This window comes from Dama dama, chromosome 11, assembly GCF_033118175.1.
Source record: "Dama dama isolate Ldn47 chromosome 11, ASM3311817v1, whole genome shotgun sequence".
NCBI classification, from domain to species: Eukaryota; Metazoa; Chordata; class Mammalia; order Artiodactyla; family Cervidae; genus Dama; species Dama dama.
Genome location: NC_083691.1, coordinates 11,704,108 through 11,717,098, shown reverse-complemented (window position 1 = coordinate 11,717,098; position 12,991 = coordinate 11,704,108). Strand labels below are relative to the sequence as shown.

The 12,991-nt window shown below is 36.9% G+C and overlaps 1 protein-coding gene across 5 annotated transcripts in view; it reads right to left on the bottom strand.

Annotated features, from left to right (window-relative positions):
• Positions 1-12,991, bottom strand: part of DENND1A (DENN domain containing 1A) — a 523,573-nt gene that overhangs the window by 472,114 nt on the left and 38,468 nt on the right. For 4 of the 5 annotated variants that reach the window (XM_061154694.1, XM_061154689.1, XM_061154693.1 and 1 more), the window contains exon 2: positions 7,541-7,611. In XM_061154694.1, coding sequence (XP_061010677.1) covers positions 7,541-7,611 — 71 coding nt within the window. Of the gene's footprint in view, positions 1-7,540; positions 7,632-12,991 lie in introns of those variants that run through there. The other variant, XM_061154690.1, reaches the window with a different exon arrangement.

Here is a 12,991-nt window from a genome sequence, read left to right as displayed (position 1 = left end):
ATTAACAGATACAAGCTACTATATGTAAAACAAATAAACAACAAGGATTTACTATATGGCACAAGGACCAATTTTCAATACCTTGTAATAATCTATAATGGAAAATAATCTGAAAACACACACACACATATATACAAAAACATACAACTGACTCACTTTGCTATACCCCTGAAAATAACAATTTTATAAATCAACTAAATTTCAATTTTAAAAAAATAAATTTGCATCTTTCATGAATGAAAACTGTCTCTCCCCTTATTTCCTCTATAAGCCTGATTTTTCTTCCCCTATATATCTGATTTCCTTACTGCATGTGCAGGTCATACTAGACAGCTATTTTGGGGAAGATGTCACAGGAATGAAGTTAAAGTCCTGATTCTACTACTTGTGGCTGTCCAACTTGGACAAATACATTAAACTCTTTGAGCCTCAGTTTCCTCAAAAGTAAGACTCATCTTAGAGGGTTAGTCAAGGTTTAAAAAGGAATAATACAAATAACTGGGACATAATAAGGACTCAATGAATGTTAGCTATTGTATCACCATTCTTTAAAAGTTTGCTGTGATTTATTATCCTATTATTATTGAAAACAAGAAGATGATAAATTTTGTTAATGCCTCTAAGAATATTTTAATTTGAGGGAAAACAACTCTCAAAAAGGCTTTTTTCCTCCTCTTCATCTTTTAAAGAGATAGCATAAATTGTTTATTTTTCAAGTCAATTTTTTAAAAATAGCTAATGATGATCATACACTGATCACAGGCGAAGATCCCAGAATCAGATTCCTATAAATGAAAGCTTAAGAACAACAAATCTGGTTCTCAATTATTTTAAGTAGGCCAAGACTCAGTTTTCTTCATGAAACTGCTAATACAGAAATGTGAACAGATACTTAGGAGAGATTTGAAAACCAGATGTTTTGTTTCATTTTGTTTTTTAAAGTTACTGCTCAACTCCACGGTAGCTGAAAAACTCAGTCAACCAAAGCATCATATCTTAAGCCTTCTTTTCACAGATTTCTCACAACAGTTTCTCAACTTGACTATCTACTTCTTTTTAAAAAGTGGCCATTGACAAATGCATTAAAAACACTGGGAGGAGAGCAGACAGAGGGAGGCTGGTCTGGGAACAGCCTTGAGAATCTCATGCTGCCACTCCCAGTGTGAAGTGGGAGTGCCCAAGAAGCGTGCTTACAACAGGTTCAGAGATGCCAGCTGTAATGAGACACTTGTGTCTGAAATGAATTCCAGAGTGTCAGCACGGTCAGTACCATCTGATCATGGGACTGGGCAGGCTCGTCTCTCTTGCAAGAGCATCCTTTTCCGAGACCTTCAGTCAGATAGACTGAACTCAGCTCTGGGAACTTTCACAACTGGAGATGACTGTATTCCTATTCTGGGATCCCTATGTAAGGTGGGTTCTTGAACAAATAGACAAACTGGAGAACACAAAATGAAACCAGCAGAAAAAGGCACTAAAAAATTAAGAACAAAGTAGATCAAAGATCTACTCAAAATGATCTAACTTCTTTTTCTAAACATTAAAACCACATACCTAAATAACAAGATTATAAACAAGAGCTATTCACTGGCATTATTTACAACAGGAGAACCCTGGAACCAATCTAAAGATGTAATTATCAGTAAATATAGCACATAGGTATGATGTCATTATTTATAGCAACTAAATTGATTTCTACAAAGCTATATTAATAATTTTAGGAAAAGTTTAATGATTCAAGGGAGAACAAGAAAAACACATATGTAACATAAGTTGGGGGGAGTTTACATATTTATACACAAGGCTATAAGAAAATAAATCAAAACATTAGTTATTACTGGGTGATAATTTTTCTCTTCTTTATAATTTTTCAAAATTTTACACGTGGTCAAAAACTATTATGAAAACCAGCTACTAAAAATTTTAAAGATAAATAGAAAAAATATGCACTATGATAATCTGCTAATACATACTCAAATAAGTGGAAAATTTTGTGTATTTTTTTTATTTACAATGAGAACATACTATATCACAGTATAAGAAAAATCGTAAGAATGAAACTCTCACAGAAATTTATAGAACAAAACCTATACTGACTCCTCCAATTAAAGACCCATAAAGTACTTTCAGTGCTCTCTAACCCACCTTCTCACAGCAGGGAATTAATCCCTCTGGGGGATGCAAACAAACTTCAAAGAGAAGATTATGCCCAGACACTAGTACTGTATAGCATAAGGTTTATACCAAAGTTTATTCAGATATTTTGGCAGAGATCAGAGATGCAGATCCAAGAAACAAAGACTAATTTTAAGACAGATTCTTTACAGTCATCTAAATGGCAAAAATAATGCATTAAATAGTATCTGAAAAAGGCAAATATAAGTTGTGTTAGAAAAAAGAAAGGTTGTAGAAGTAAACAAAAGTTATCTAAAATCAAATATTAGACAGCTTATTCACTGATATTAGCAACTGGGAAACCTTACGAATTCCCAAACAAAGTAAGCGGTACCGTGAGTTCAGCGTGTGTACCCAAATTTTATTTGCACAAACTTTGGGAGAAGGTACCACTCAGTGTCATAAGCCTGGATGCAATATCTAAGTAGAACGGACAAATTACACGTCTCTTCCATAGATGTCATGGGATGCTCTTCAGAGCACAGAACACATGACAGTTAACAACACCTTCACTAGTTCAGACATGAAAAATAATCAATGGGAAAAAGAACTGTCTTTAACATCTAATAATATTTCTTACTGATCTTTCTCACATTTGTCATCCTTTTATTGTGAGGTAAATTTTTAGGTGTTACTTAGAAGTACCTGACCATTTTATAAAAACATGTTTTATGTAGAAGAACAGCATATTTTAGTAAATTGGCTTTATTTAGTTTCCCAATTTTTAAAAATTAAGGATAAGGAATCAAGTTTAGGTTTAGCTTTTCTGGATATTAATCATCTAATAGAAAATTAAAATACTTGACATATTAAAGAATGTGGAAGACAAAACTATAAGTTTCTTGGAAGAAAATATAGGATAATGGCTTCATATCCGTAGAGTAGGAAAATATCAATAAATTGTAGGTATGAAAATCAAGAAGTTCTGACCAAAGATATCAGACATTGAAAGACAAACTATAGAGTAGGAGACAATATCTACAACCCCCTTGATCAGATAACATACATAATGTACAAACAAGTTCTTATGAAACAACACGGAAAAGACAGAAAAAATTTAAAAATGAGTAAGCCTGGAACAGGCACTTTAAAAATGAAGATATTTTAAGAGGTCAATAGTGTATGAAAAGGTGCTCATAATGTATGAAAAGGTGCTCAATCTCGTTAGTCACCAGAAAAATATACAAATAACAATGAGGAGATACTACTATACAACTATCAGGTTGGAAAAAAACAACAAATCTAATTGTATTAAGGACTGTAAAGATGTTGAACACTGCTGGAAGTAGTATAGACAAGCAAGATCAACTTTGAAAAACAGGTTAGCGTGATCCAGTAATCAAGTATGGTATATATCCTATGTATATGTTTACATGCACCAGGATTTATGTATTGATATAAAGATCGCAGCCACATTGCTTGTAATAGCCAAAAATTGCAAACAACTTCAAGTTCTTTCAACAGTAGAATAAACTGTGTTATAATCTTAAAGTGTACTACACTGCAGTGAAAATAAATGACTACAGTACACAGAGCAACACAGAGGACCCTTACAGACTTGAGCAAAAAAGCAGCAAAACTACATACAGAATAATTCTATAAAATTCAGAAACAGGATTACTAAATTAAATTTTTCAAGGAGGTAAACTTATATGGTAAAACTACAAAGAAAAACAAAGAAATGAGTATCATAAAAGTCAGGATAGTAGCTACCTTTGAAAAAAGGGAGGCAGGGACTTCTGGGGCGCTGGCCAGCCCCACCTCTAACATTCACAGGGCCTAGACCTAGGCAAGAGTACAAACTGAGGTCCACAAACCATATGTCTAAACATTTCAAAGATATGAAATAAGCTAACCAACTATTAAATAAAATACGTTCCATTTTCCTATCATAAGTACTTGGAAGGCTAGATTCACACTGAGAATTCTTGAATTCCTGAGAGTTCTATGTAGGAACATGGTTCACGTAAAACTGGCCATTGACCATCTCTCCCTTTTCCATCCCACAGTGCCAGGAACCTCACACAAAGGGATGCAATCACCTCCACTCCCATGTCCAAGCTCCATGCCATCCCCTACTCCCCACAAACAGATACCCTGAGGCCACCCTTTGGGTCTAGGGGTATGTATACCAGCAGCCAGTCAACCCTCAGAAGGACAGACCCCAGGGAAGACTCAGACTCTGGAAATAAGCCTGGGGCCACTGGGTCAAGAAATTCTTAGATGTGAGGTACTCACAGTTTGTCTAGGATGGAAGGATTCACGATCTAAGCAAGCATGTCACACAGACCCTACAGACTCCTTGCCTTAAAAGGGCACTTCAGAAGAGGGCCAAAGCACAGGTCAAGGGCAGGAGTTCTCTTGACAGGACCAGAATTTCCTTAGAACCAGGCAGTATTATTATGTCTTCACCCAGATAACAGTAACAAAGATACTCACTCTGTAACTATTAAACTGTACACAAAGGTTTTATGTATTTTTTTCCACAAATAATGGAATAGACATCACATCTCTGCTGATATGATACACGTTGAGAAGGACACATATGATATTTGAAATACTTCTATCCAAAATCCACAACCTGAATCTAATCATGAGGATACAATCAGATTCAAACCCAGGGACTTTCTACAAAACAAGACACCTAGATTCTTCAGAAACATGACATAAAGATTAAAAAGGGGAGGAAGGGATTGCAAAACTATTCCAGACTGAAAGAAACTAAACACAGGAAAAAAAGGAAAAAAAAAAAAATAAACAGCTGTGAAAACTAAGTGGATTACATGATCCTGAATCAGATTCTGGATCACAGAGGGGAAGTGCTATATTATTATTATATATTATACTATATATATTACATATATTATTATATATTATATATAATTATATATTATTGGGACAACTGATTAAATATGGACAAAAGACATTAACTTTCTTATTTCAGTAATGGGACTACAGTTATTTAAGAAAATGCCCTTATTCTTAGGAGATACATTGTAAAGTATTTAAGGGTGAAGGGTCACAATGTCTGCAACTTATTCTCAAAATGTTTAGCAAAAAAATACAGTGATCAAGCAAAGAAGGTGAAACAGTAACAACTGATGACTCTAAAGAAGGCAAGTATACACTTAACTACTCCTGTAACTTATCTTTTAAAATATTTTCAAAATTTTAAGTTTTTAAAAAGTAAACTAAAGGGATTAAATGAGACAAGAGTCACCTACAGGGAAAGGAATTAGATAACTGGGAGAAGAGGATATGGTAAAGACTTTCATTTTGTATACTCTTCCGTCTTATTTGTGCTCAAACTTTGTTCATATTCCCCAAAAAAATTCATTTTAACTTTGGGAGGAAATAACTATAGCACTGAAAAGCAGAGCATTAGCAACTGTAGAAATAAGACAAATTTTGTCCCTAAATCTATCAAATCACAGCCATCACCAACTAGTTGCTCTGTCAAGGAGGTTCACAGAGGCACCACAGCTCGAACACGCCTAGTATCAGCTACCTCCCCTCTCAATCCAGTAGTTTGCACAGTAAGAGGCATAACTTAAGATGAATATTAACATTCTAGCTCCAGAATGACTATAAGTTTATAACATGTCTCATTAATTCAGAAAGTGAAGCACCCAGGGATCGAACCCAGATCTCCCACAGTGCAGGCAGATTCTTTACTGTCTGAGCCACCAGAGAAGCCCAGGGATACTGGAGTGGGTAACCTATCCCTTCTCCAGGGGATCTTCCTGACCCAGGAATCAAACAGGGGTCTCCTGCATTGTGGATGGATTTTTTACAAGCTGAGCCATCAGGAAAGCCCCAATAAGTTTATCACATATCTCATTAATTCAGAAAGTGAAGCTCACACAGTTTTCACTTTTGATATTGAGAAATGCATTTAAGAAATGCTGGTGACATTGTACAAAGCCCTGGAGATGCCATGGAGAGATGTGTGTAACATGGTCACTGTCCTCAAGAAGGCAACTTAGCAGAGTGAAGAGGACTTGAACCAAAAGCCCTTGCTATTCCACACAGTAGCTGTATGATCTTGGTAAGCTATCTGACCTCTCAGATGCTGTTTTCTCATAGGCATAATGGAGATGCCATCCAACTATCTTTAAGAGTTGTAAGAACTGACTAGGTACATCAAGCATGTAGGACAACAGAACAATAGATACTCAACAAAAGGTAACTATTTTATGAGCATTACAATCTAATTAAAATAATGAAGTAGAAAATATGCCCAAGGTTGTACAGCCAATTATAGGCATAACTACCATTGGAATCCTGATTACTCCAAATTTCTAATCCAAATAAATTCACTCTTCATAAACACCAAATAAATATACACAACTGCTGTTGTGTAGACCAAGAGATGCTCCCTAATATATCTTTGGCAAACACATCACTCTCTTCAGTTCAGTTCAGTCGCTCAGTTGTGTCCGACTCTTTGCAACCCCATGAATCACAGCATGCCAGGCCTCCCTGTCCATCACCAACTCCCGGAGTTTACTCAAACTCATGCCCATCGAGTCAGTGATGCCATCCAGCCATCTCATCCTCTGTTGTCCCCTTCCCCTCCTGCCCCCAATCCCTCCCAGCATCAGGGTCTTTTCCAGTGAGTCAACTCTTCGCATGAGGTGGTCAAAGCATTGGAGTTTCAGCTTCAGCATCAGTCATTCCAATGAACACCCAGGACTGATCTCCTTCAGGATGGACTGGTTGGATCTCCTTGCAGTCCAAGGGACTCTCAAGAGTCTTCTCCAACTCTCTTAGGCACCAAGAAAAAGAACACTAGGCCAGAAGGTGATTTTTGCTCATTAACCAGGAAGGATTTTAGGTCAAGAAGTGATTTACTCAGCCTGAACAAGATACTCTAATCTTATCCAAGACCCTGTTGTCCAGGAACACATGTCCAAATTAGTCCAAAAGCTAAAGTCAGAGGAGGTGTTTAATTTTCAACCTCTTTTAACCAGCTGACATAAAATTTACTGAATTAAATCTATTTCAAACATCTATTCCCAGTTGAGTGGCAGAGATTTCCCTTTATATTATTTTATAACCTAATTCTAAACCCTCCTTATTAGTAAGGTGACAATATTTCATACTAAAATGTTGACTTCCAGGTATCTCTGAAAGATGCAAACTAAAACCCAATGGTTACAATGAATAAAGCCATAATTCAAGGCTGTTAAAGCAATGACTCTTAAATTGTTTCCTAGGATGATGTTGGCACAGATAAAAGGGAAAGACACTTAAACACACTTAAAGATAAATAACAGTTTAGAATATTCACATATTATCTGATGTGCATGGCTATCTCACACAATAAACAAACATGCCATATCATAATGAAACATGCAAATACCTGAAAGAGTGCCACCTGTCCTAGGATAGGCCACTTCAACATACACTTCAAATGTGGTCTCTGGGTTTTGCCTACAAAAGAAACAGACCATGATTACTGACAAGGACTAAGGCAGCATGATACAGAATATGCAGGCTGTGGTACAGGGCAAACCTTAATTAAAATCATTAGCTCTGCAACTTAATGGCCGGGAACTTTGGACAAGTTACTCAACTTCTCTGAGCCATAGCCTTCCTAATCTATAAAATGAAAATACCTAAGCAGAATTATTATTGTGAAACGTAAAGAAAACAAACAAAAATTGCCTAGATACAATGTCTAGCACATAATAGGTTAGCCGTTGTTATGAATTTACAGATGTCATATTTCCCATTTATACAGCTGGGTCTCCAAAACCAAAAGAAAAATTTTGAGGAAATTCAAACCAAGGCAACACTAGCACAACGTAACGTGCTTCCCTCATACTCCAGGATAAAATATTCAGGTGATGACATTAACTTGCTTACTTACAGGTGTTAAAAACTCAAGAGAAACAGTATCCTATCTCATTAGGCTATTATGAAGACAGGATGCTAATCTAAAATTTAAGATACTGTTTCCTCACAGGCGGGGCAGGGGAAGGGGCTTCCCCTGCATTGGCAATGGCAAGTATATGAATGTTCATTATTATATCCTTTTACCTTTTTATGTCATGAATATTTCATATTAAGTTTTAAAAAGATCACAGCACTAACAAAATGTTAACAGTTGTTCATTCTGAGTGACAAGAACATCGGGGTTATATTATCTTTGTATTTTCTCTTTTCTCTTTGATTCTAAAACTACAATAAAAAGATTATTTCCAGATTGCAAGAAAATCATTTAGCAGAACAAAATGTTACACATTCAAATGTCTATGACTGAATTCTATTTTAAACCTAACAAAAAGCTCAGAGAAGAAACTTTGAGTTGCCTAATCAGATCTAAGGGAATTGCCATCAACTAAATACCTTGAATTTGCCCAGCAGATTCCACTTTCCAAAATAACTATCTCATTTACCTCTTTTCATCCTCATTATAATCTTATTAAGGTAGGTGGATCAGTCATCATCCTCACCATACAGGTGAGGAATCTAAAGCAGAGAGAGTCTAAATGACTTGGTAGTCTCACAACTAGTTAGAAACACAGCCAGAACTACAACTCAGACCTCCAGGCACTCAAATTCTGGGTTTCATTGATTCTAAGATGAAATTTTTCTCCCTCATTTTCCCATGTTTTACAATCTATTGCATCTTACAAGTCTAAATGGCAATTTTTCTTTCTTAGTAGTACATATAATAACAGTGCATCTTATAAATAATGGCATCTTAGACTCAATATTGTAGTACTCCCTCCAATTCCTCAGGAGTAGTTGCCAATCAGGGATCTACTATTTCTCTTGTGAAGAACCATCATTTCCTTACTGAAGAGAAATTTCAAATGTGCTTTAAATAAGTACCTACAGTGAAAAGAGTTGCCTGCTCTAAAATTCAAGGGATTTAAATATACCTTTGTCAAATATAATTTTTAAATTAGACAATAAATCAGAGTATCTTAACTAAAAGTAAACTCATGTTTTAAGAAAGTTATTTAAAAAGGCTTTTGAACTTTTTTTCCCCCTGCAAGAGGGTACAAAAAGACCAACAAGGTCAGCATCCCATGGTCACTAAAACATTTGCGGAAAACACCATATGGAACATCCCTTGATTCAAATGATCTAAAAGTAGAGGGTTTGTTGAAAGAAAGGAATATTCTAAGTTCATCTGAAGAGCACCAAGATTCCCTCTAAAACCTAGAAATATCTTTAAGCCTGTTTTGCAACTGGCTGAATTTCATCTCGGAATTTCATTCCTCTGGATTAAGATAACAGCTTTCAAAGTGTGTTCTGCAGGACCCTAGGACTCCATGGAGATTCCTCAAAGATTCCACGCATTTTTTTAACCCAAATGTCCACTTTTAAGTTTATTTTTCTCTATTTAAAAAGCTGAAAGGAACAAACATGAGCATGCAAAGGTGTTACATACCATATTTGTTTTTTTTTTTTAACATTGGAGCATTAACTTGTGCCACTAACTTAAGGTGGTTTGTACAGATCTGCTGTCTAACTGAAGAACATTCTAATGTTGTCTAAACTCTATCTCTGCTTCTCCCTTTCTCTTCAACCCTTTAACGAGGCTTCTGAACTCACCACACCACCAAAACAACTTGTCATGATCATCAACGTCCTCCCCATTGCTAAAATGTGCCAAAATGGTCAATCTCAAATGCTTGTCTTAACCTCTCAGCAGCATTTGACACAGCTGAATTATTTGCCCTCCTTCTCCAAACACTTTCTTCACATGCCTGCCAGGACATCACTCTCTAGCGGTATTCTTCCTGCCTTACTGGCTGCTCCTTTGCTGATTGCTTCTCAGAGAAACTCTCTTACCCTCGAACTTAGTGCTAGACCTCTTCCTGCCTACACTCATTATCTAAATGATCTCATTCAGTCTCATGGTATTAATTACCAGGCAAATGCTGATAAGCTCCAAAGTCCTGTCTCCAACCCGACTTCTTCCCTGACCCTAGATTCCCTCACCCAACTGCCTGCTCAACATCCCCATCTGGATCTTTAAGAAGAATTTCTAATTTAACAAATGGCACTTTTCTTCCTCAAACCTGCACTTCCTGATATCCAGTTACGCAGGTGAAAAAAAAAAAAAACAACAACGAACAAAAAACACCAAATCTGGTATCATCCTTCAGTCCTGTTTTATATGCCAAATCAATCAAACAAAGTATGTTGACTTAATCATCAAAATATACCCAGAATCTCAATGAGTCTCAGCATCCCCAACCTACCATCCTTGATAGATCATCAACATTTTATCTCAATTACCCTAATACTTTAACTGGTTTCATTGCCTTCTCCCTACCTTCCTACAGTCAGATTTCAACTCAGTGGCTGATAATCCTTTTATTAATCCTTTTATTTAGCAGTCCTCTGCTCAAAACCTCCCCAAAACTTCCCATACCATTCAAAGTAAAAACCAAAGTCTTAGTTCTGTAGATAGATGGTGGTGATGGTTGTACAACGAGAGTACTGAATATCACTGAACCATACACTTAAAAATGGAAAACAGACTTGTAGATATGGGGTGGCAGGGCGGGGGAGAGAGTGGGAGGAATACAAAGAGTAGCATGGAAATGTATACACTACCATATGCAAAATAGATCAGTTCAATTCAGTTGCTCAGTTGTGTCCGACTCTGCGACCCCATGAATCGCAGCACGCCAGGCCTCCCTGGCCATCATCAACTCCCAGAGTTTACTCAAACTCATGCCCATCGAGTCGGTGATGCCATCCAGCCATCTCATCCTCTGTCATCACCTTCTCCTCCCGCCCCCAATCCCTCCCAGCATCAGGGTCTTTTCCAATGAGTTAACTCTTCACATGAGGTGGCCAAAGTATTGGAGTTTCAGCTTCAGCATCAGTCCTTCCATGAACACCCAGGACTTATCTCCTTTAGGATGGATCAGTTGGATCTCTTTGCAGTCCAAGGGACTCTCAAGAGTCTTCTCCAACACCACAATTCAAAAGCATCAATTTTTCAGCGCTCAGCTTTCTTCACAGTCCAACTCTCACAACCATACATGACCACTGGAAAAACCATAGCCTTGACCAGACAGACCTTTGTTGGCAAAGTAATGTCTCTGCTTTTTAATATGCTATCTAGGTTGGTCATAACTTTCGTTCCAAGGAGTAAGTGTCTTTTCATTTCATGGCTGCAGTCACCATCTGCACTGATTTTGGAACCCAAAAAAATAAAGTCTGTTACTGTTTCCACTGTCTCCCCATCTATTTCTCATGAGGTGATGGGACCAGATGCCATGATCTTAGTTTCCTGAATGTTGAGCTTTAAGCCAACTTTTTCACTCTCCTCTTTCACTTTCATCAAGAGGCTTTTTAGTTCCTCTTCACTTTCTGCCATAAGGGTGGCAAAATAGATAGCCAGTGGGAATTTGCTACACGACTCAGGGAGCTCAAACAGGGACTCTGTGACAACCCAGAGAGGTGGGATAGGGTGCAAGGTAGGAGGGAGGGGACATATGTATACCCATAGCTGATTCATGTTGAAGCATGGTAGAAACCAACCAATATTATAAAGCAATTATTCTTTAATTAAAAATAAATTTCTTTAAAAAGAAAATCAAATACAAAAAAAAATGTGTTAGGCTGGTAAATTTTATGTTATATGCATTTTATTATAATAAAAAAAAAAAATGAGGAGGGATAAAGTCCTTACAAGGTCCTACATGATCTGGCCTCTACCTATCTCCAATTTCATTTCAGACTTCTCTCCTCTTGCCCACTGCATTCTAGCCACACTGGCCTTCTGTCTGCCCCTCAACACACCTAATTCATTTCTATCTTGTGGCCTTTTGCACTGATCATCAATAGATGGCTCTTCCTGTCATTCAAAATACAACTTATACCTGACCTCCTCAAAAAGTCTTCCCCAACACACTCTCTACCACTGAATTTTAATTCTACACATCACGGCAATCACAACCTTGTTTCTCTCCTCTAAATGTAAACTGCAGGAGAGCAGGCATTGTTGTCTGTCATACCCACGAGTGTTTCCCAGGTGCCTAAACAGTCCCTGGCACACAGCCAGAATCAATATTGAAAAGGAATAAAGGAAGTACAGACTAGCCTTCCCAGAGTCTAAAAAACTTCAATAAATGATAGGAGTACTCAAACTTCAGCACATTAAAAGATGAGATTTCAAGCCCTATCTCCAGGGTATCTGGGGCAGAACCCAAGAGCTGGCATTTCCAATAAGTACCCAGATAATAGTGATGCTACTGAACTAGTGATCACAGCTTAAGAACCACTGGTCTAGTTAAATGGAACTCTTCATCTAAATAATTAGTATATACAACATAAAATAAACATAAGGTGTACCTCAATAATCCATTTCAACAGTGCTTTTGCAATAAAAGATTTCAAAGGAAAAAAGTATTTGTGGAAACAATGCAGCTAACTTCTCTTCTACTGTTACCCATAGTCATTGCCTCATTCTAATGAATTATAAACCTACCTAACTTTCTCACTCAGTTCAAATAGCTGCCAGAGTTCTATTACATGGAGCCAAAGATTATGACAGTTTCTTCAGGGGAAAAAAAAAATGCTGACTACCACACTAAAAACAAACCAGACTATATATGTTACTGTCATACTTATCCATGATCATTTACATGTTGACTGTAGAAGAAGTAGTGATTAATGTTGTGACAAGTTAAACCTACCAAGCAATATACATAAGGGCCACTGAAGCCAAAGAAGATAGAAGCATTTTCTACTTCTCTACAAATCAAAAAATAAATTTTTAAGTTTCTCCTCTAAATGCAAATGACCAAGAGACTTAATATTTTCATTAAACCATTAA